Source organism: Sapajus apella, unplaced genomic scaffold, assembly GCF_009761245.1.
Source record: "Sapajus apella isolate SASKATOON/1434 unplaced genomic scaffold, GSC_monkey_1.0 scaffold69, whole genome shotgun sequence".
NCBI classification, from domain to species: Eukaryota; Metazoa; Chordata; class Mammalia; order Primates; family Cebidae; genus Sapajus; species Sapajus apella.
Genome location: NW_022437009.1, coordinates 7,542,219 through 7,565,276, shown reverse-complemented (window position 1 = coordinate 7,565,276; position 23,058 = coordinate 7,542,219). Strand labels below are relative to the sequence as shown.

At 36.1% G+C, this 23,058-nt stretch overlaps 1 protein-coding gene across 12 annotated transcripts in view; it reads right to left on the bottom strand.

Annotated features, from left to right (window-relative positions):
• The window catches only part of ST7L (suppression of tumorigenicity 7 like), a 135,614-nt gene that overhangs the window by 75,000 nt on the left and 37,556 nt on the right, over window positions 1-23,058 (bottom strand). For all 12 annotated transcript variants that reach the window (XR_004260264.1, XR_004260263.1, XR_004260266.1 and 9 more), the window contains 4 exons: window positions 21,759-21,856; window positions 21,378-21,492; window positions 18,301-18,373; window positions 17,244-17,346 (listed from right to left, as the gene is read on the bottom strand). Coding sequence is in view for 8 of the 12 variants with exons in the window: in XM_032249744.1 (XP_032105635.1) it covers window positions 17,244-17,346; window positions 18,301-18,373; window positions 21,378-21,492; window positions 21,759-21,856 (389 nt within the window). In the remaining 4 variants the exon portion in view is untranslated. The remainder of the gene's footprint in view (window positions 1-17,243; window positions 17,347-18,300; window positions 18,374-21,377; window positions 21,493-21,758; window positions 21,857-23,058) is intronic.

Genomic DNA, 23,058 nt, shown 5'->3' with positions numbered 1-23,058 from the left:
AAAAAAAAAAAAAAAAAAAAAAAAAAAAAAAAAAAAAAACCTTAAAAAACATATTTAGTTAGCTAAATACTATCTCCAAAGACTGAGACCAGAATGTACTTGCCCTTCTAGAACAGGTTTGAAATAACCTCTTTGGTTCCAAACAATTTAATATCAAATTATGTCATAAGACAAACTATATTGACTTCTCTCATAAAATATTAAAAAAAAATTCCAGAGATGTCTCAAAAGATACATTCTCACATTTCAAATTCTAGCTCCTCAGGTTGTTATACAAACTAATGGGATAACATAAATTAGAGAGCTGAATTTGTGAAACATTTTGTAAAACTGCTACAAGCAATAAGACTCTAGAAAGACTCTTAAAAACAAAAAGCTGTAGCAGTTTCAAAATTTAAGCCTTAAGTTATTTAATCAATATACATGTACTCCTCATATTATATCTAAAATAATTTTTCAAAATGTGCCTTTCCAACACTTACTAAGTTTAATGCCCATCTTTAATTACTCTTACTCTTGATGCCTTTGGCCGTATTCTCAAAGTGTAAGAATGTAGTCTGCTCATCGATTTATTTTAGCAGATGTCACAAACTATGAGATTATTTACTAATCCAGTTTGGGGACTTAACATTTCCCATTCAGTTTCTTAAAGGAATGCAGCAGAGGTTGTGTCCTGGTCAAGCAAAGCCCATTTGCTGCCTGGTTGGGTTCTCTCCCCTTAGTTCCTTGGGCCTATATTCAGGAGGGTAATATTCTTTCTAATCCCCTCTAATCCTTGCCCATTTTTTTAAAACACAGTAAAAGATCACTCACACCAGGCGGCTGTGGGAAAATGGACTCAAATAGCTGACCTCTGACATGACTCCTTATGTTCTTTGCAAGTGCATAAGAGCTTCTTCCATAGGAAGCAAAGAAAATATGGCAATCCCAGTGCAACTGCCATCATAAAAAGAATATTGAGTTTTCAGAAGAAAACTGCATAATACTTAAACCAGGCTCTTTCTATTAAAATTGTTTCATTTCACAGATAAGAGACAAAATATCCCAAATCATTTTTAATGAATTTTAGAACTCAGAAGCCTTAAACCCCAACATGCTAAGTATTTAGTATATTCGTAACCATTTAGCAAATGTAAGCAAAGATACTTAGTTAACAATTATTCAGTAAAACTTATATTACAAAAAATATCAATTTGATGTGTCAAGAAAATACTTTTTAAAACAGCAACTAAATACCTAAATTTTTACTGTTTAATAATGTAAGTGATAATTCAGGTGGTAAATAAACACACATGCATACTTATTAGGAAATTATACTTCAAGATTTTACATTTTAAAATATTTGCTATTTAATCATTTTAAAAATCTTCCTTGGCCTGGCACGGTGGCTCACACCTGTAATCCCAGCACTTTGGGAGGCTGAGGCAGGTGGATCACAAAGTCAGGAGTTCAAGACCAGCCTGGCCAAGATGGTGAAACCCTGTCTCTACTCAAAATATAAAACTTAGTTGGGCGTGGTGGTGGGTGCCTGTAATCCCAGTTACTTGGGAGGCTGAAGCAGAGAACTGCTTGAATCTGGGAAGCAGAGGTTGCAGTGAGCCGGGATTGCACCACTGCACTCCAGCCTGGGTGACAGAGCAAGACTCCATCTCTCAAAAAAAAAAAAAAAAAACAAAAACACAAACTTCCTTATGCTAGCTTCTTTTTTATTGAAAATAATTATTTATTATTACTGGTGGTCCTACCCACGAACAAATATCCTTTTCAATTTGACTTTAAAACAAAGTAATTTTTCAATTCCTGATTAGACACTGAAATGTGATCCCTAAAATATAAGACAAAAATTTCAATTTAAGGAAAATGTATATTAAGTAAATTATAAGATTATTATTTATTTTTTGGGAGGCCGAGGCGGGTAGATCACGAGGTCAGGAGATTGAGTCCATCCTGGAAAACATGGTAAAACCCTGTCTCTACTAAAAATGCAAAAATATTAGCTGGGTGTGGTGGCACATGCCTGTAGTCCCAGCTGCTCAGGAGGCTGAGGCAGGAGAATTGCTTGAACCCAGGAAACGGCGATTGCAGTGAGCCAAGATCATGCCACTGCACTATAGCCTGGGCGACAGTGAAAGACTCCATCTCAAAAAAAAAAAAAAAAAGATTATTATTTATCTCCTTCCCAATCTGCTACTCAGGAATTTCCGCTACTCAGCATAGGCTGTAACTTATTACACTATAAAAACCATATCCTAAAAATTCTACTATGGTGCCTAGCATACTACACTAAAAGCAAGTATTAAAATACTTATTAACTGAGTTAATCTGATACATACAGCTGAAATGTCTTCAAATTCATACTTATATTTTAGTTTTTACCAAAAATATATTTTAGCTCTCTGGGAAAACTAAAACCAAACAAATATAAAAACAAAAAACTCTACTACCCCGACTTTACTTCTCTAAGAAGAATATAAATGATTTTAAACTGACAGATGATTTTTTTGGACTTTTTTTTCTGCTTAGTAAAGTATATGCTCAGTGTACAAAAACAGAAATGTAACAGAACTAAGTAGTAGACAATAATATGTTTGGGGAATAAAAAAATAAAGAAACTAAAGACAGGGCATGGTGGCACATGCCTGTAGTCCCAGCTATTTAGGAGGCTAAGGCAGGAGGACAGCTAAACCTCAGGAGTTTGAGCTCCCTGCTGCAAAAAACAAAGAAAAAGACAATCTGATTTATGTTTGTCTGGATTTCTTTTTTTTATGCATAATACATCTTGCACCTCCCTTACTGTCTCTACATAGATCTAACTTTTTTTTTTTTTTTTGAGACGATTTTGCTCTTGTCACCCAGACTGGAGTACAATCTCAGCTCACTGCAAACTCTGCCTCATGGGTTTCAAGGGATTCTCCTGCCTCATCCTCCTCAGTAGCTGGGATTACAGGCATGCACCACCACTCCCGGCTAATTTTTTACTTTTAGTAGAGATGGGGTTTCACCATGTTGGCCAGGCTGGTCTCGAACTCCCGACCTCAGGTAATGCGTCTGCTTCAGGCTCCCAAAATGCTAGGATTACAGGTGTGAGCCCCAGCTCCTAGTCGATCTAACATTTTAAATTGCTGTATGGCATTACATTTAAAGCTGAGTTATTTTATAATATAGTAAATATGGTCATGGTGAAATCACACTGTCATTCTTAAAAGATAAAAAAATTGTATTATTAAGCAAAACTTGTAAAAATAGTTATGTAAACTGGCTTAAAAATGTCAAGAAATGGGGAGGTCAAGTTGGGTGGGATCATGAGGTCAAGAGATTCAGAGTATCCTGGCCAACACGGTGAAACCCTGTCTCTACTAAAACTACAAAAGTTAGCTGGGTGTGGTGGTATGTGCCTGTAGTCCCAGCTACTTGGGAGGCCAAGGCAAGAGAATTGCTTGAAACTGGGAGGCGGAGGTTACAGTGAGCCGAGATTGCACCACTGCACTCCAGCCTGGTAACAGAGCAAGACTCTGCCTCAAAAAAAAAAAAAAAAAAAAAATCCAAGAAATGATGGTTAAAATTTTACTTTTTTTGACACAGGTAACTCACTGTCACTCAGGCTGGAGTACAGTGGTACAATCATAGCTCACTGCAGCCTCGACCTCCTGGGCTCAAGCAATCCTCCCATCTCAGCCTCCTTAGTAGCTGGGACTATAGGTGCATACCACCAAATTTGGCTAACTTTTTTTTTTGGTAGAGAAAGGGTTTCACTGTGTTGCCCAGGCTGATTTCTTACTCCTAGGCTCAAGTGATCCTCTCATCTTGGCCTTTTAGGCCAAACTGCTGGGATTAAAGGTGTGAGCCACTGTGTCCAGCCTACTTTCTTAAACTTAGATAGACTTAAAGCAATGTAGCTCTAAGCTACAGACATGTCTGTTTCCCAGTATTTACTGAGTGCCTATATAGGCTAGGCAGAGTATTGGACATAAAATGGTAAGACAAGCATCCTACTTTTGTTTACAGGGAACTAAGGGAGAAATATATAAATAGACCAATTTAAAAAAAAGATATGATTGAAGTACTGAAGGAACAGAGAAGAGAAAGCTCTTATCTCTTCTTGGGAAAACTAGAAAAAACTCCTTATAAAGGAGACAACAGATGAGCAGGGTCTTAAAGAATGAGTAGAAACTTGCCAGGTGGAGAAGACAATGGCAGTGAGCTATGATAAGGCGTGACCAATCCAGGGAACAGTGACACTGGAAATAATGAGCAAAGCAGAACTGGCAAGGAGTAAGGCTGGAAACAGACACTAGCCCAGAATATGAAGGGCTTTTATATGTGTAATACTAAGAGGTTGGTCCTTATCCTGTAGGCAGCAGGGAGCAAGCAGAGGTCTTTCGGCAGGGTAAGACTTGCTATTTAGGTGGATGACTCTGGCAATAGCTGGAATGGAGAAGGGCTGATGGCACAAAGACCAGTGAGGAATCTGTTTTAATAGTCCATACAAGAGATGGTAAAGTATTTCAGATTCTTTCTATATCTATCTATCTCTACATGTTTAGCAATGCATAGATAATGTCTGCCAATATATACACTGAACAGCAACAGGTAGTTACTTCAGAGAAGTAGAAATGGGAGGAAGAGAACAGGAGATTTCTACTTTGCAAACTTGTGAAGAGTCTGAATTTTTAAAAAGTACCTATTACTTTTGTTCTAATAATAATAATATATTTTTTAAAGTACGGGTAATAAAGGCAAACAATGGTCAATGACAGTAAGGATGGGATAGATGGCTAGATCTAAAAAGCATTTCAAAGTTTATAATATGAGTTGGTAATTTGGAAATGGCAGAGGTAAAGGTTAATGAAGAGGATAATAAATCCATAAATAAAAATCTAGAAATAAAAAAAGAGAGGGGGAGTTTAGCAATTTGAAGAAAAGACTTATCAAATTTTAGAAATTCAGTTTGAGACACATTAAAGCATCTGAGGTACTTATATGTGATTTCCACAACTAAATGGAAACACTAAGTCTATAGACAAAGAAAGAAGCCAAAGTTAAAAGACATAGATTTGGAAATTATCAGCAAATAAAATATAGCTGATGACACAAACCGAAGCTAGGACCTAATATGTGCTATATTACCTTTAAATCAGCCTATTGTGTGTAATGAGAAATTGCTTGGGACAATTTTAACTAGTATTCAACTATGAACAATACATCAAATGAGTAAAGCAAGAGAGTTTAGCCTCTTGCTTTTCACTAAAAATATAATTATTAAGGCTCCTTTGGAAGCTATGGTTGAAGACATAATGATGTATGGTCTAGTGGTTTCTTTTATGACTCTAAAGCCGTATCTATGCTTACACTCAAATTTACTTTAATTTTGAACTGCTTTGATCTTTATAATTTATCTTTAGATTACTTTTTTCTATTACTTTGTAAATCTTACAACAGCTTTTGACCAAAAGCAATATAATTCTGACCTGAAGTAATGATAATGCTTTATAATCTTCCTCTTAAAAGCAGAGGTTAAAGAAAAATCTCTCTGAAGGCATCTGAAATTAAGGTACTTTGCTCTTGATCAGTCATGCACACAAAGAACCAATTTATCTCTGCAATTAGTTTTCTCAGTGCACATTCTATGAGATTGGACAGGCAGGCCGAATGCAGAGTCCACATCGGGATGTATTGGGGGAGACTAAAGACAGTTCCCAGATAGAAAACAAACAGAACTGCCATGTGAATAAACTGAAAGAAAACATAATGCTACCTACCAGTTTCAGGAGCAAAGGAAAGTGACTTATACTGAAGGGAAAAACGAAAGGAGGCTAGAGAGGGCATTTCCTACAAGAAAACTCCTTTCCATATCATCCTACAGAGCCACACCTCAAGATAATAAGCATTTCATATCTCAACTCTTCTACTTAGGACACAGTACATGGCCTAAGGGATGCTGGCCCAAGGAAAGGCAAAAGTTTCATTGTGCTCTAAGTTTGGGTCACAGAATTAAACACCACTCCTCTTTTCCTCTCTTTATTCCTGCTATGCCACTCAGAATCTTAACTGAGCACCTATTTCCCTTTTATCTTTTAAATATGCTGGCGCTATGATGTAAGTAGCTTAGCCAATGAAATACAAGCCTACTGCTAAAGAGCTACTAACGGCTAGGTGCGGTGGCTCACGCCTGTAATCCCAATGCTTTGGGAGGCCAAGGCAGGTGGATCACCTGAGGTCAGGAATTTGAGACCAGCCTGGCCAACATGGGGAAACCCCGCCTCTACTAAAAATACAAAAATTAGCCAGGCGTAATAACAGGGACCTGTAATCCTAGCTACTTGGGAGGCCGAGGCAGGAGAATCGCTTGAACCTGGGAGGCAGAAGCAACAAGAGCAAACTCCGTCTCAAAAAACCTAAAAAAGAGCTACTATCTTTTAGAGTGGATAAGACTTGTAACATTCTACAGGTTTCCATTTCTGATCAACTAGAACAGATTTTACTTTCTATGTATCATTTATTTTTAAAATTTCCCCTGCACTTAAGTTTCCAGGTATAGTCTACTTTCTTGGCAGCACAACACTAAAAACAGTTTTATTAAGAAATAAGGAATAGTATGTAAAATAAGAAATAGTAACTTTTATTTACTTTATTTTTTTTGAGACAGAGTTTTACTCTTATTGCCCAGGCTTGAGTGTAATGGTGCAGTCTTGGCTCACTGCAACCTCCTCTAGTAGAGACAGGGTTTCACCATGTTGTCCAGGCTGGTCTTGAACTCCTGATCTCAGATGATCTACCCATCTGGCCTTCCAAAGTGCTGGGATTACAGGTATGAGCCACCGTGTCCTGCTGAAATTGGTAACTTTTAAATGCTACAGATAACATATTCCTAAATATGTACTCCAGTTACACAGATTTACTAAATGTACTTTTGTTATTGCTTTGTTTCTTACTGCTCTACTTTACTCTTGCCCTAAGGGCTTCTTCTGTAAGACACAAATGAACTGTTTTCAGGGTATTGTAACTAATTCAAATTAGTTATTACTTAACTATTATTATGTTATTAGCTAATTCAAACCAGTTAATTCCTATTTCAATATCTTCACTGTTACCTCATCTCAACAAAGGAATCTCCAAACCTTATACATTCTAACATTATAAGCACTAAAATAACATACACAAAGAAACAAACACTGGAACAACTCAAAGATGGGCCAGGCGCAGTGGCTCATGCCTGTAATCCCAGCACTTTGGGAGGCCAAGGTGGGTGGACTGCCTGAGCCTAGGAGTGCAAGACCAGCCTGGGCAACATGGCAAAACCCTATCTCCACAAAAAATGCAAAAATTAGCTGAGTGTCATGCACCTATAGTCTAGCTACTCGGGAGGCTTAGGTGGGAGGATCAGTTGAGACCACCAGGTTGAGGCTGCAGTGAGTTGTGATCATGCCACTGTACTCCAGCCTGGATGACAGAACAAAACCCTGTCTTAAAAAAAAAAAAAAAACGGTAACAGAAATAAAGTGACAACCACCATGATAACCAATAATATTGCCTGATGCTCAGAAGCCATGTTAAGCACTTCACATATATTATTATCTAATTTAATCAGAAGGCATGATACTTTTACAATGCTTTCCATGCTAAGTCAAATTCTTTTTTCTTTATTGAGGTATAATTTTAAACACATAGATCTTAAATATGCAGCGTGATGAGTTCTGACAAATGTAGAAAAGTAATGCCCAAATCAAGACATATTTTTTTCTTTCTTTTTTTGGGGGACACTATTGCTCTGTTGCTGGGGCTGGAGTGCGGTGGTGCAATCTAGGCTCACTGCAACCTCTGCCTCCTCGATTCTAGTGATTCTTCTGCTTCAGCCTCCCGAGTAGCTGGGACTACAGATGCGTGCCACCATGCCCAGCTAATTTTTTGTATTTTTAGTAGAGATGGGGTTTCACCATGCTGGCTAGGCTGATCTCGAACTTCTGACATCAAGATCCGCCCACCTCAGCCTCCCAAAGTGCTGGGATTACAGGCATGAGCCACCGGGCCCAGCTATCAAGAAATATCTTCTATCACTCCAGAAAGTTCTCCTTTCCTGTTAATGTCTCACCTGACCAACTGAGGCAAACAATGTTCTCATTTCTATCACCACAGATCACTTTTTGCCTTTTCTTGAACTTTACATAAATGGAATCATTCAGTATGTACTTGTTTATACATCATATTTTTTGTTTCATTCATGTTTTGTTTGTATCAGGCCTTTTTATTGCTGAATACCACTGTATAGTAATTTATTTATCTATTTACCTGTCGATGGACATTGGGGTTGTTTCTAGTTTGGGGCTATTATAAATAAAACTGCTATGATATTCATGGTTCAACTCTTCTTGTGGACATATGATTTCATTTCTCTTGGGTAGGATTGCTGGGTCACAGGTTGAAGCATGTATGTAATTGTATCAGAGACTGCTAGCTTTCCAAAGTGGTTGTGCCATTTTGTATTCTTAGTAGCAATGTATGAAAGTTCTGACTTCCACATTCTTACTGACATTCTATCAGTCTTAAATTTTAGTCATTCTGGTAGATGTGAAAGTATTACTTCATGATTTTATATTGCATTTCTCTGATAACTAGTGATGTTGAACATCTTTCTTTCTTTTTTTTGCCTGCTTCATTTTACCTTCATATGAACATCTCTTTATGTGTTATTAGACACTCCAATTTTTTCTTTTGCAGTATCTGTTCAAGGCTTTTGCCCATTTTTTAATATTGTGTTTTTTAAAAATATTTATATATTTTGGATATAAGCCATTTGCCAGATAACGTATTACAAATATTTTTTTCCTATCCATGGCTTCCCTTTTTGTCTTCTTAACACTAAGATGAGCAGACTTTTAAAAACTTGATGAAGTTCAATTTTTAATTGTCTTCTCTTATAATTGCCTTTTATGTCCTAGGAAATCTTTCTTTACCCCCAAATTTCAAAGATAGTCTTAGATGTTTTGGTCTAGGTGTATGGTTTTAGTTTTTATATTTAGATCAATTACACATTTCAAATTAATTTTGTGTATGCTAAGTGAAAAAATTCATGATTCCCCCCACCACATTTAGACATCCAGATATTCCAGTATCATTTGTTGAAGAAGTTCCATTCCCCCATTGAATTGCATTGGTGCTTTTGCCAAAAATCAATTGACAGTATATATGTGGATGTTTTGGGACTTTCCATTCTGTTATTTTGGTTTTTATAGTAATTATTTTAAATATGAATATAAAATAATCTTTAGAAGAATTTGGCTACAGTATGCTTATTTTAAAAATCTTCAATAAAATATTACAGCAAGTTATTGTTAGATCTTAAAGTTGGACAATATTATTCTAACTGATGTGTGAAGTGTCATACTAAGAATAGTTACATCTATAATACATCACTGACGCTCATGGATCAAACATTTATAATTTCTATTCTTTGTGGGAGCTCTAAATATCCATGATTTATAGCAGCCATCATTTTGCTAAGGCATACATTTGAATAATGTGCTTTGAGGCTTGTGCACGCATATGAATGATATACCTAATAAATACATCTAGCAGCCCCTTCAGCATCCATATCTCAGCAAGGTTTGTGACCCATTCTCATGTTTACATTTCATAGGTGAAAATACATGTAATAGTGGTATTTTCAAATATGGACATTCACAATGGTTTTGGATCACACTAATCAAGAATGTCAATGGTCTATTGTAATAATAATGTTAAAGAATACCTTATAATGAACAGATAAATAGAATACATTTAATTTAAAACAAAAACAAATTTAGGCCACACAGTGACTCAAGCCTGTAATCCTAGCACTTTGGGAGGCTGAGGCAGGAGGGTTCCTTGAGCCCAGGAGTTTAAGACCAGCCCAGGCAACATAGGGAGGCCCTGTCTGTTATAAATACATACATACATACATACATACATACATACATACATATATAGGGTCGGGCACAGTGGCTCACACCTGTAATCCTAGCACTTTGGGAGGCCGAGGTGGGCAGATCACGAGGTCAAGAGACTGAGGCCGTCCTGGCCAACATGGTGAAACCCCAACTGTACTAAAAATACAAAAAATTAGCCAGGCGTGATGGCGGGCGCCTATAGTTCCAGCTATTCGGGAGGCTGAGGTGGAAGAATGGCTTGAACTTGGAGGCAGAGGTTGCAGTGAGCCAAGATTGCACCACTGCACTCCAGCCTGGCAACAGAGCAAGTCTCTGTCTCAAAAAAAAAAAAAGACTATATGAATAAAAGTTTAAAAATATGCAACTTGCATGTATATCTGTCCAAAGAAGAAATATAAACAGCCAATAAACACATTAAAGTGATGCTCAATATCATTAGTCATTAGGGAAATACAAAACAAAATGGTAACAAAATATCACTTCATACCCATTAGGATAACTATAATCAAAAAGACAGATAATAATAAGTGTTGGCAAACGCAGAGAAACTAGAACTCACACATTGCTGAGGGAATGTAAAATAGTGCAGTTATTTTACAAAACAGTTTGGCTGTTTCTCAAAACAATTAAACGGAATTACTTACGATCTATCAGTTCCACTTCTAGGTGTATACTCGAGAGAAGTAAAAAATCTATGTTCACACAAAAACTTGTACATCAATGTTTATAAAAGCATTATTCATGCTAGTCAAAAAATGAAGCCAACCCATATGTCTATCAGTTAATGAATGGATAAACAAAATGTGGTACAATGGAATAGTATACAGCCATAAAATGAAAGAAGAACTGAAACATGCTACAGTATGCTACGTGAAAGAGGTCAGATACAAAAGGCCACTATTATATGATTCAGTTTATATGAAAAGTCTAGAATAGGCAAATGCATGGAGACAGAAAGTAGATTAGTGGTTGCAAGGGACTACTAACAGATACTGCTTTCTGAAAAAGATTCCAGGATTAAATAGTGGTAATAAATTTACAACCTTGTGAATATGCTAAAACCACTGAATTGTATCCTTTAAAAGTAAATATTATAGTATGTAAATTATCTCAATAAAAAAGACAGTATCTATAAAACTATTTAATGGCTGGATAAGAAAAGTGTGAGATATCAGAATTAATGAAACAGAATGCTCTGGAATATTTAGGATATATGAAACATTTTCTACTGAAAATAAAACTGGCAATTCATATAGTAGCCAAAAGATACACAACCTTTTTTGTGTTTGACAACTAAAAATAAAGTCCATTGAATCAAAGCCATAGCTAAATAATGAAGAATAAGTAAAAAACCATGAACACATGCTGTTCTAATTTTTCTACTGTGGTACTATCACTGACTATACACTGAAATTCATTTAGTAGAATTAAAAAAAAATCTAAACAAGCTATCAATATTAATGAAATACCGAAATTCATAGCCTGAAGAAATTTATATGATCTTTCTCTATTGCACTTCTAATAGTTTCCAGCTTTAACAAATTGAATAGCTCTAGACCTACAGCCATTTCTGTTGTAGTTATGTGGAAAGTTGCCAAAAAAATTTCTTTCTAAAACAGCTTTGTCCTTTGTCATTTTACTGCTAAGATTCATATAACCATTTGCATAATAAATTTGTGAGAATAAAAGATTTATAGATATACATATATTTGAAATGTCACTGCTCCTTAGGTTAAATAAGTTATCATGACCCACAATTGAAGTCTGAAGAAGAAAACCCCTAAATCCCTTTATGTTTGCTTGCTTCCAGCTGACGGTCAGGAAGAGAGACCATAACTGAAGAAAAAGAGGGGTCTGTACATACTTCATCACTTGTAAAACCCTGGCAAAAATAGCCAGCCACAAATTCCAGGGCTCTCCCAGTTCACATAACATCAATGTTATTTAAGTGGGATATTATTCAGGTTGGTGAAGCTTAAAATTTCTCCAAAAAAACTGGCCGGGCACAGTACTTCACACCTGCAATACCAGCATTTTGGGAGGCTGAGGTGGGTGGATCACTTGAGGTCACGAGTTCGAGACCAGCCTGGCCAACATGGTGAAATCCCATCTCTACTAAAAATACGAAAATTAGCTGGGCATGGTGGTGCATGTCTGTAGACCCAGCTACTCAGGAGGCTGAGGCAGAAGAATCACTTGAATCCAGGAGACAAAGGTTGCAGTGAGCGGAGACCACCCCACTGCATTCCAGCCTGGGTGACAGAGCAAGACTCCATCTTAAAAAAAAAAAAAAAACAATTCTCCAAGAAACCTTAATAATTATTGTGTTTGATAACACTGGTTTAAAGAGTCTATCTACAAACAATAATGTACGTTTATATCACTACTCTACTTAGCTGGATATTTTGAATTGTCAACTGCTTTGATATTTAGTTGAGGGGAAAATAGGTAAATTTCTACCTATAAATAAAAATAATTTTAAAGTGTTAAAGTTTATCTATATCTATATAGTTTTACTGAGGCATATTTTATGTATCCCAAAATTCATGTTTGTAACTACAGACATATCTTGGACGAATTGCAAGTTCACTTCCAGATCATTGCAATAAAACAAATATCAAAATAAAGCAAGTCACATGAATTTTTCCATTTCCCATGGCATACAAAAGTTACTTTGCCCAGATCCCCCATAGGTATCACTATGTATGGGACCTATGGCCTTACTAAATGTATTTCTGACATAATAGGACTTCAAAGTCAAAATGGCTCCTTGATCTGTGTGCTGCAGAATGACTGTTGTGTTAACAGGCATGAAAACATTAATCTCCTTATACATCTCCATCAGAACTCTTGGGTGACTAGGTACATTGTCAGTGAGCAATAACCTTTTGAAAGGAATCATTTGAGCAGTAGGTCTCAACAGTGGGCCTAAAATAGTGATAAACCATGTGGTAAACCTAAAATAGTGGTAAACCATGCTATAAACAGATGTGTTGTCATCCAGGCTTTGTTGTCCCATTTACAGAGCACAGGCAGAAAATATTCAGCATAATTCTTAAGGGCCCTAGGATTTTGGGAATGGTAAATAAGCACTGGCTTCAACTTAAGGTCACCAGCTGCATTAACCCCTAAGAAGAGAGTCAGCTTGTCCTTTGAAGCTCTGAAGCCAGGTAACAACTTCTTCTCTCTAGTTATGAAAATCCCAGTTGGCATCTTCTTCTAATAGAAGGCTGTTTGATCTACTTTGAAAAGGTGTTATTTCTCAACATGAGCAAAGCAGAACAAAGAAAAAGAGGGAAAAAATGTAAATAAAATCTGTTGTTTAGTATATCTCCCTTAATGGAATAAATACAACTCTAAGTCAAAGAGGAAATCACAAACAAATTAGAAAATATTTTGGGCCAAGTGAGGTGGCTCACACCTGTAATCCCAGCACTTTGGAAGGGAGGGAGGATGCTTGAGGCCAGGAGTTCAAGACCAGTCTGGGCAACATGTAGAAATCCTGTCTCTATTTTTTTTAAAAGAAAATATTTTGAACTAAATTATGTTAAAAAAATTTGGCCATAGTATGCAGTTAAAATTGTGCTGCTGCTGAGAGAAGTTTCTAGATTTAACTGGGTATATCAGAAGAAAAGGGGAAAATTATGGAGTTAAGCATCTATGTGAGAAGACACAGGAAATTAAAATAAAATAAACTCAAGTTGAAGGAAGGCAATAAAGAGCTGAAATGAATGAATCAGAAATAGTAGAAAAAAAAAAACCAACAAAGCCAGAGCTAAGTTCTTGGCAAAAACTAATTAAGATAGACAAATCCCTAAGGAATTTGATCAAGGAAAAAAAAAAAAGTAGCAATGTTAGGAATTAAAAGGTGGATATTACAATAATTCTGCAAATATTAATGAGGTAATAAAAGGATTTTATGAATATGTCAATAAATTTGAAAATTTTGATGAAATAAATTTTTAGAAAAATACAACTTACCAAATTCCGACATAAGAAGAAACAAAAAATTTCTTTTTTTTCTTTTTTTGAGATGGAGTCTTGCTGTCACCCAGGCTGGAGTGCAGTGGTGAGATCTCGGCTCACTGCAACCTTTGCCTCCCATGTTCCAGCGACTCTCCTGCCTCAACCTCCAGAGTAGCTGGGAATACAGGCATGTTCCACCACACCCAGTTAATTTTTTTTTTTTTTTTTTTGTATTTTTAAGCAGAGACGGGATTTCACCATGTTAGCCAGTAAGGTCTTGATCTCCTGACCTCATGATCCGCCCGCCTCAACTTTCCAAAGTGCTGGGATTACAAGCATAAGCCACCATGCCCGGTCAGGAAACAAAAAATTTAAATAGTTATGATATGCTTAAAAACTGAATTTGTAGGCCAGGCGCGGTGGCTCACGCCTGTAATCCAAGCACTTTGGAGGCCAAGGCGGGCGGATCACCTGAGGTTGGGAGTTCAAGACCAGCCTGACCAACATGGTGAAATCCCGCCTTTAAAAAAAAATTTTTTTAATTTAAAAAATTTTAAAAAACTGAATTAAATTATTAAAGAAAACAAATTTGTAACTCAAAGTCTTCTCACAAAGAAAACTGAAGAATCATATGGCTTTAATAACAAATTTTACTAATTTAAGGCAGAAATAATTCTAATTTTATATAAATTATTCCAGAGAATAAATAAACATGGACCACTTTTTAACTCATTTATAAATCCAGGGCAAGGCGCATGTTTGCTCATATCTGTAATCCCAGCACTTTGGGAGGCTGAAGCACGCAGATCACTTGAGACTAGGAGGCGGAGGCTGCAGCGGGCCAAGATCGAACCACTGCACTCCAGCCTGGGCATGAGAGAAAGATCTTGTCTTTGTTTTTTTCCTTTCTTTCATTTTTTTTTTTTTTTTTTTTTTTTAATGAGACAGAGTCTCACTCTGTGGCCCAGACTGAAGTGTAATAGCTCGATCTCAGCTCACTGAAACCTCTGCCTCCTGGGTTCAAGCAATTCTCCTGCCTCAGTCTCCTGAAAAGCAGAAGACTCTGTCTTAAAAAGAAAAAAAATCCAGAAATAAAGGAAAGGTACAGATCAAAAACAAAAAGAAAGAGAAGAAATGAGCATAATAAATAAGAACAGTGGTTACCTTTAGATAAGAAGGAAGAGGTTGTAATGGGAAAGGGCAGTCAGGTAGGAGTCTATGAGTTGACAATGTTCTGTTTCTTGACCTCAGTAGTTTTCAAGCATTTACTTGGTAATAAATCATTAAGATGCACATTTTTGTTTTATACACCTTCTTGCATGTGTAGAAGAATTCATAATAAAAAGTTTACAGTACTCGCCCCATATCCTTAGGACATATGTTTTAAGACTCCCAGTGGGGCTGGGTGCAGTGGCTCACACCTGTAATCCCAGCATTTTGGGAGGCCAAGGCGGGCTGATCACAATGTCAGGAGTTTGAGACCAGTCTGATCAACATGGTGATACCCCATCTCCACTAAAAATACAAAAATTAGCCGGGCATGGTGACTTGCACCTGTAATCCCAGCTACTCAGGAGGCAGGCAGGAGAATGGCTTGAACTCGGGAGGCGGAGGTTGCAGTACGCCAAGACTGTGCCATTGCACTCCAGCCTGGGTGATAGCGAGACTCCGTCTCAAAAAAAAAAAAAAAGACTCCCAGTGGATATCTGAAACCACAAATAGGACCAAACCCTACATACACCATGATTTTTCCTCCAAATATATATCCATGATAGAATTTATAATTTAGGCACAGTAAGAGACTAATAACCAACAACCAATAATAAAATACAACAGTTATAATAATATGTCAATCTTGCATTTGGGGTCACTATTAAGTAAAATAAAGGTTACTTGAACACAAGAACTATGATACCATGACAGTCAATCTGACAACTGAGTTGGCTACTCAGAGTGACTAACGGGTGGGTAGCATAGACACTGTGGATATGCTGGACAAGGGGATGAGTCATGTACTAGGTTGGATGGAGGGGGATGGTGTAAGATTTCATCAAGCTGCTCAGAACAACATGCAACTTAAAACTTATGAATTATTTCTGGAATATTCCATTTAATATATTCAGACAGAGGCTGATTATAGATAACTGAAACGATGGAATGTGAAACCGTGGATATGGGTGAACTTCTGTCTTTAAATGTATGGAACCAGTGTCACTTAATGAGAGAATGGTATAAATATTTGTACCATTCTCTTTCTTGGACTTAGGTACTTTTCTTAACCATATCTCTAACAGGCTTACAACATCCTTTTCTTGGAAATTATCTTTTAGCAATTAATCTCTTTACTATAGCTCTTCATTCTAGTTTCCAAGCTCTATTAACACTCTTTAGCTATAATTACATTTCGTAGTAAGGGCATCTATTCTTGAATAGACTATACTTCCTAACATGGGGCACTGTAAAATCCCCCTCTTTTTTTATACTTGAGATGGGGTTTGACTCTGTCATCTAGGCTTCAGTACAGTGGCATGATTGCAGCTCACTGCAGTCTTGACCTCCTGAACTCAAGCGATCTTCCCTGCTTGGCCTCCCAAGTAGCTGAGACAACAGGATGCATCACCACGCCCAGATTATTTTTTGTATTTTTTGCAGAAATGAGGTCTCACCACATTGCCCAGGCTAATCCCAAACTCCTGGGCTCAAGTAATCCTCCCACCTCAGCCTTCCAAAGTCTTGGGGTTATAGGCATGAACTACTGTGTCCACCCAAAATCCTAAATTTTACTTTGTGTTATAACACACAAAGATTAAGCAATAATTTGTATGACTGCAAGGTATACAATATAAAGACAAAGCAAGTATATAGATTCATCTGGGACTAAATAAGCATCAGCCAGTTTGTCTGGGAATTTCCACATCTGCTTCCTATCATTGATTATTTTAATTTGTTTGTCTTTAGTTTTTGTCTACCCAACTCTAGTTCAAAAGCTAGGAATCTGTGTAGAAAAAGCTTTCACAGTAACAGGAAATTTAATTTAGTGATATGAAATATGAATAATCTTTTAAGACCAAGCCGTTATTTCTGCTCTGTAACTATACTAAAAGAACAGCTAAGCAACACAGTTCAAATTATATTTTGACAGTAATTACAAAGCATATAGCTAACTATTACTTCTTTCCACCTTTCTAAATGCCTAAATGTTTCAACATCCCCTTTAAGGTCAATAATAAGCATCAAAATACAGCAGAAGAAAACAATTCCACACCAAATAATGGTGACCCAGACTTTGGTCTACATGGTCATCAATTTGATAAACTTAAATAAAGGTAGTATTTTCATAATAAAATTTCTCACTTTTGGAACATGAGGATTAAATTCCACAGCTCTATGAATTGCTTCCACGGCATTAATTTCTGCTGTGCTTAACCCTCTTTTGGAGGCTGTTTCTGGAGAGAATCTACAAGAAAAGCACAAAATGAAAAAATAAATATGCTAACAAAAAATAAAAAAGAAAAGAAAGTACGGATTTACATAATAATCCCTTGAATTGAAATAGCCCCTTGAATCAAAGGAGTTTCTGGAGATGGCCAAAAACAAAGCCAGAGGACTACCAAAATAAATAAATAAAGCCTTGTGGTTCAACATATAAAAAACAAAGCAGCATAAGGAATGAAAATCTTCAAACTTAGGTAAAGAAGGCCTTCAGGAGAAGTCCATTGAAGGTACACTTTAGAAAAGGTAACCAAGTAATAAATGCTACACAGTGATATCCAAATAATCTCATGAAATAGTGGTACATTCTTATCAAATTCTTATCTGAGAGGAAACAAACTGAAAATTCCATTCTAATTCATTTCAAAGCATAAAAATCTAAGGTGAAAGAAAATAGTCACCATTTGGTTGATTTCTGAGTATCTTATCTGCACAATAAAGAGAATTCATTAAAAGTAGCCAAAAATACAAGAAAAGCAGAAGAACTCAGAATTATTCTCTAAGAAGAAATAACATATGCCTATTTCCCTACTACATACTTCATCATCATCATCATCATAGTTACTATTTATTGTGTGTGCTTTCTTTCTAGATATTGCTTTTGGCACTTACCACACATAATCCTCCTCAACCCTCCTGTGGTATTATTCTCATTTTACAGATAAAGGAGAAACTCAAAATGATCAACCTGCCTACAGTTCTATAGCTAGAACGTGGTAGAGTTTGAATTTGAGCTCAGGTTAGCTCTAAAAACTTTGCTCTTTCCACTACACACAGCAAGAAGTCTATAAGCCTTAAAAGATCCAGGGCTATTCAGAAGGAAGTAGAGTGGAAAACAGCATTGTTTAAAGTCAGTAGAGGACAAACATAATATTGAGTAGCAGTCTTTCCAAATTATTGTAGTTTTCATAGCACTTACTTATCTGAAACTGTCCTTGTCTTCAACAGTGCTGCTGTGTAACAGATTGCTGCTGACTTTGGAAGGCTTATATCTGTAATGATAATTTTCAATATAGGTAGGAATTACAAAAAATGTATTGAGATAATTTTTTAATAAGAATAGTTCAGAATGCAAATTCAATAGATATACAGGAAAAACCTGTATTATATTGAAAAATTTATAATATAGTAGGAAAAACCCAGATATGAAGTTGAAAAAGCTGAGTCTGAATCTTGATCTTATTATTTACTAGCTAAGCATCTTTGAGCTTGTAGCAACTTGTTTGACCTCAGTTTTCTCTTCTCAAAATAATGATACTTTTCTGACTGAGATGAAATTACGTCTATGAAAGCCCTCTGCACAATGGATGAAATGTGCTCAATAAATGTTTATAATAACCTGCTTATAATAAGTTCAGGGAAAAATGAATAGTATAATTAAAACTATGTAAAACCTTCATCCATTCATAGAGAAAAACAAAAATTAGAAAAAAAAATTAAAATATTTAACAGTAGTTAAATCCAGGTTGATTCAACCAAGGATGATTTTTTTTTTCTTCCTAGATTTTTGTATTTTCTTAAATTACTATGTTTTAGAAAATAAAAATTCATCTGGAACTATAGGTAAATTAATTATATAAATCATTTTAAAAGAATGTCCAAAATAACGCTTTCAGAAGAGTAAGACTGAAGAACTCTCTTGATATTTTTGATTCCAGAATCATATTAGCAAATGGAGAACTGAGAAAGTAAATTTGCTTTCAACTTCCTCAGGATTCTGGAATGGTAAAAACTGGACTCATGAAAATACAGAAGCACATCAACTTAGATATGCTTTATTAGTTTTAGTTTTATTTTATTTTTAATCAATCAGGTTCTATTCTAATTTCTTGTATTCAATCCCTAAGCTTGTTCATCATAAGTATTATAAGCAGGCCATGTATCCAGTAAATTACATATGGAAAGAATTTCTCACAAATTTCTCCATAAGCCTACTCTATTCTGAAGCATTGCTTAAGAATTCCAGATGTTTAAAAGAAATAAACTTCTCTTTCCAAGTATAACACATTTCAAACTTCCCAAGTCATGGGGATTCCCAAGCGAATGGGTAGGAACCTACAACAGGACAAATGTGAATACATGACTTTTTTTTTTTTTTTTTTTTTTTTTTTTTGAGATACGGTCTCTCTCTGTCACCCAGGCTGGAGTACAGTGGCATAATCTTGGCTCACTGCAACCTCCACCTCAGCCTCCTGGGCAGCTGGGACTACAGGTGCATGCCACCACGCCCAGCTAATTTTTAATAATATTTTTTGTAGAAATGGTGTTTCACTGTGTTGCCCAAGCTGGTCTTGAGATCCACCCTCCTCAACCTCCCAAAGTGCTGGAATTACAGGTGTGAGCCACTGTGCCCAGCCTTGAATAAGTGACTTATATGTGTTCTGTTAAAGTAAAAGATATAACCAGAGGCCAGGTGCAGTGTCTCATGCCTGTAATCCCAGCACTTCGGGAGGCCGAGGCGGGCAGATCACCTGAGGTCAGGAGTTTGAAACCAGCCCGACCAACATGGAGAAACCCTCTCTCTACTAAAAATACAAAATTAGCCAGGTGTGGTGGTACCTGCCTACAATCCCAGCTACTCGGGAGGCTGAGGCAGGAGAATTGCTTGAACCCAGGAGGCGGAGGTTGCGGTGAGCCAAAATTGTGCCATTGTACTTCAGCCTGGGCAACAAGAGCGAAACTCCAAGTCAAAAAAAAAAAAAGATATGACCAGAAGCATAGAAATGCCAAATTTTCAGCTTGAGATTAAAAGCTGATTCCTCTCTTAGGATGAGAAGAAAGGCTTTGTCTTTAAAATTCTCCAAACTTCATGTGTGGTAAACTGCTATTATTATAATATAATAACAAAAATAACCAATATATATTGAATTGTTACCATGGGAAGACAAGTGAACAAAGAAATCAAACCCCTGGATTTGCCTTTTACTGGCTAGGAGAACTTACCCCAATACTTCAACCTTCTTAAACTCCAGTTTCCTTATTTAGTAATTGCAGACAGTAAAAATACTTGTCTTACCACATCACAAGACTATTATAAATATCAAATTATCATTGCATTTTGTAATTAACAAGCATTGTAAAAATGTTATTCTGAATTGCTCTTATAGGAAATCCCACTAAGCAACTTCTCTGTTAGCCTTGCTTGACACTCCAAAACAAATGAGGTACCCCCACTATGTGCATAACACCCATACTTTTCCAGTTATCTTACCAAACACTCAGTCTTCAATGTAACTGCTGCTCATTTGTTTGTATTGTCCATTAAACTGTAAAGCCTATGAGGGCTTCCCTTCTTCTTCTTCTTCTTTTTTTTTTTTTTTGAGACAGTTTCTTCCCTCTGTTGCATAGACTGGTCTACAGTGGCGCAATCACAGCTCAGTTTACAGTTCCACTAAATTGTAAATCCTATGAGGCCTCCCTCCTTTTTTCTTTTTTTGAGACAGCCTTCTTCCTCCCTCTGTTGCCTAGGCTGGACTATAGTGGTGCAATCACAGCTCTCTACAGCCCGAAACTTCTAGGCTCAAGTGATCCTCTCACCTTAGCCTCCTAAGAGGCTGGAACTACAGGTGTGCAACACTATGCCCAGCTAACTTTTTTTGGTAGAGACAGGGTCTCGCCATATTGCCCATGCCAGTCTCCAACTCCTGGGCTCAGGTGATCCTCCCGCCTCAGCCTCCCAAAGTGCTGGGATTACAGGTGTGAGTCATCACTCCCAGTCTCCCATGTTGTCCTGTTCACTATCATATTCTGAATGCCTCACTCAGATTAGGCACTCAATCAACAAACAAGTAAATCTTGAGAGAAGAAAAGTTCTTCCTTGCAGTCTTTTGCTAATAAAAGTCCTGATAAAGAAGATACTTAATAGCAAACTCAGTGTGTGCTAAATATTGACTGGTAAAATAGAGGAAATTAGATAAATACTAGAATATAACCATATTTATAATTACATCATTGGAAAAGAATAACAATGCTATCAACTAAGGGAATATGACTCACCATCATATTTTGCTAGGACTGCCTGAACATCTGCATAGGCCTGTAATTCTAAAAGTGATTCTAAGAGATTTTCATGGATGTTCAACATGGTAAGAGGAGGAAATTCTTTCATCAACTGTATATTAAAAGGAAAAAAAGATTAAAATCATAACAAAGGAACTCAATAGAGCTGAGCCAGATTAATTAAAGTAGAAATTCTTGTTTCTTAACATAGCTATGAAGAAGACCTAACCCTTAAGAAAGGTACATATATTAAATAAACACCTTGTTCTAAAAACTACCAATTAAAAAACAGTGACTCTGCATTAAAATAACTGGCAACTTAACTATATTTTAGTTTGTGGAGGATAAATGTAATAGTCCCACCATCAATTTACTTACATCTCGCATTATTTTTACTGCTTCTCTTATTCTTCCTAATTTTCTTGCACACATTGCCAATCTCCTTTTAATATATACCAGTACATTGGTATCTCTCCCTATTTGGAATAAAAAAAATACAACTATCACTTTTGTATTGTGGGCTGCTATTTCATTAACATATCCACTTATTTGCTTCCCTTGGAAGATTCAATTAAAATTAAATTGTGTCAGAATGGAAGAATACTAATTAATTATGGCCACATTTGGATGATGAATATTGAACAGGAATGTTCTCTATTTTTGTGCATGTTTTAAGTTTTCTGTATTAAAACTTAAAATACACATTTAATTATTTTTGCCTCTTATAGTAACCTAATTACAGTGTATATAATTTGTGTATGATTGATAAGTTTATTTTAACATTAACAGAAAATACATACATACATTAAAAGGAAGATATAACATTAACCCAGTATTTTAAGTTTGTGCATAAATGATCTATTATTCTGATATTCTCTATTGTTTTAATTGAAAAACAAAAAAGTCCAAAATAAAGTTTCCATGGCTAACGTAAACTTTTCTTAACAGTGAGTAATCGACAAACTATAAAACTACTTCTAGAAAGAGCTAACAAATATTTCTGTAACTATCTCATAGCCATATTTGAGATTATACAAAGACAAATGGCATGACTTTTTTACAGATGCAGTTTCATTAGTTCAGGCTACAAAATTATATATTCCCACAAATGTGTGTTATAAAAATGTGCATCAATGAAACATACCATATATATCAGTATTTAGCTTAGGGAGAAAAACATTCTCCAAATTTTAGTTTACAAACAAAAAAATATTTAGAACTTAACTGCTAGTAAATAATACATTATATAAACATATTTCAATTTATTTCCCACTTCACTATTTGCCAAAATTGTGAAACCAAAACCCTCTGGCCATAAAAATAGCAGGAAGCAGCATCACTGATGATTCTAACATCTTTGGTAAAAAAATCTCAATCATAATTGGTAAAGCATATTTAAGAATCGAAAAGACTTCTGTTGCTATGGTTCATTTGATCCCAAGCACATCATGGAGAAAAACCAACCAAAGAAAGAATCAGTGCCAAGTATGAGGCTGGATTTAGGGCTAAGAATCAGATGGCGGGAAAGGAGCCACTCCCTAGCACTATATGCAGATACAGAGTCTGAAGAGCAAATCAAATAATGTACCTTCACTCTTGCTTAGAGTAAGGGTGAGGATAAAGATAATAGCTGCTTATTATCACTAGAAGCCTCTCCTGAAGGCTGAATGTTTTTGAG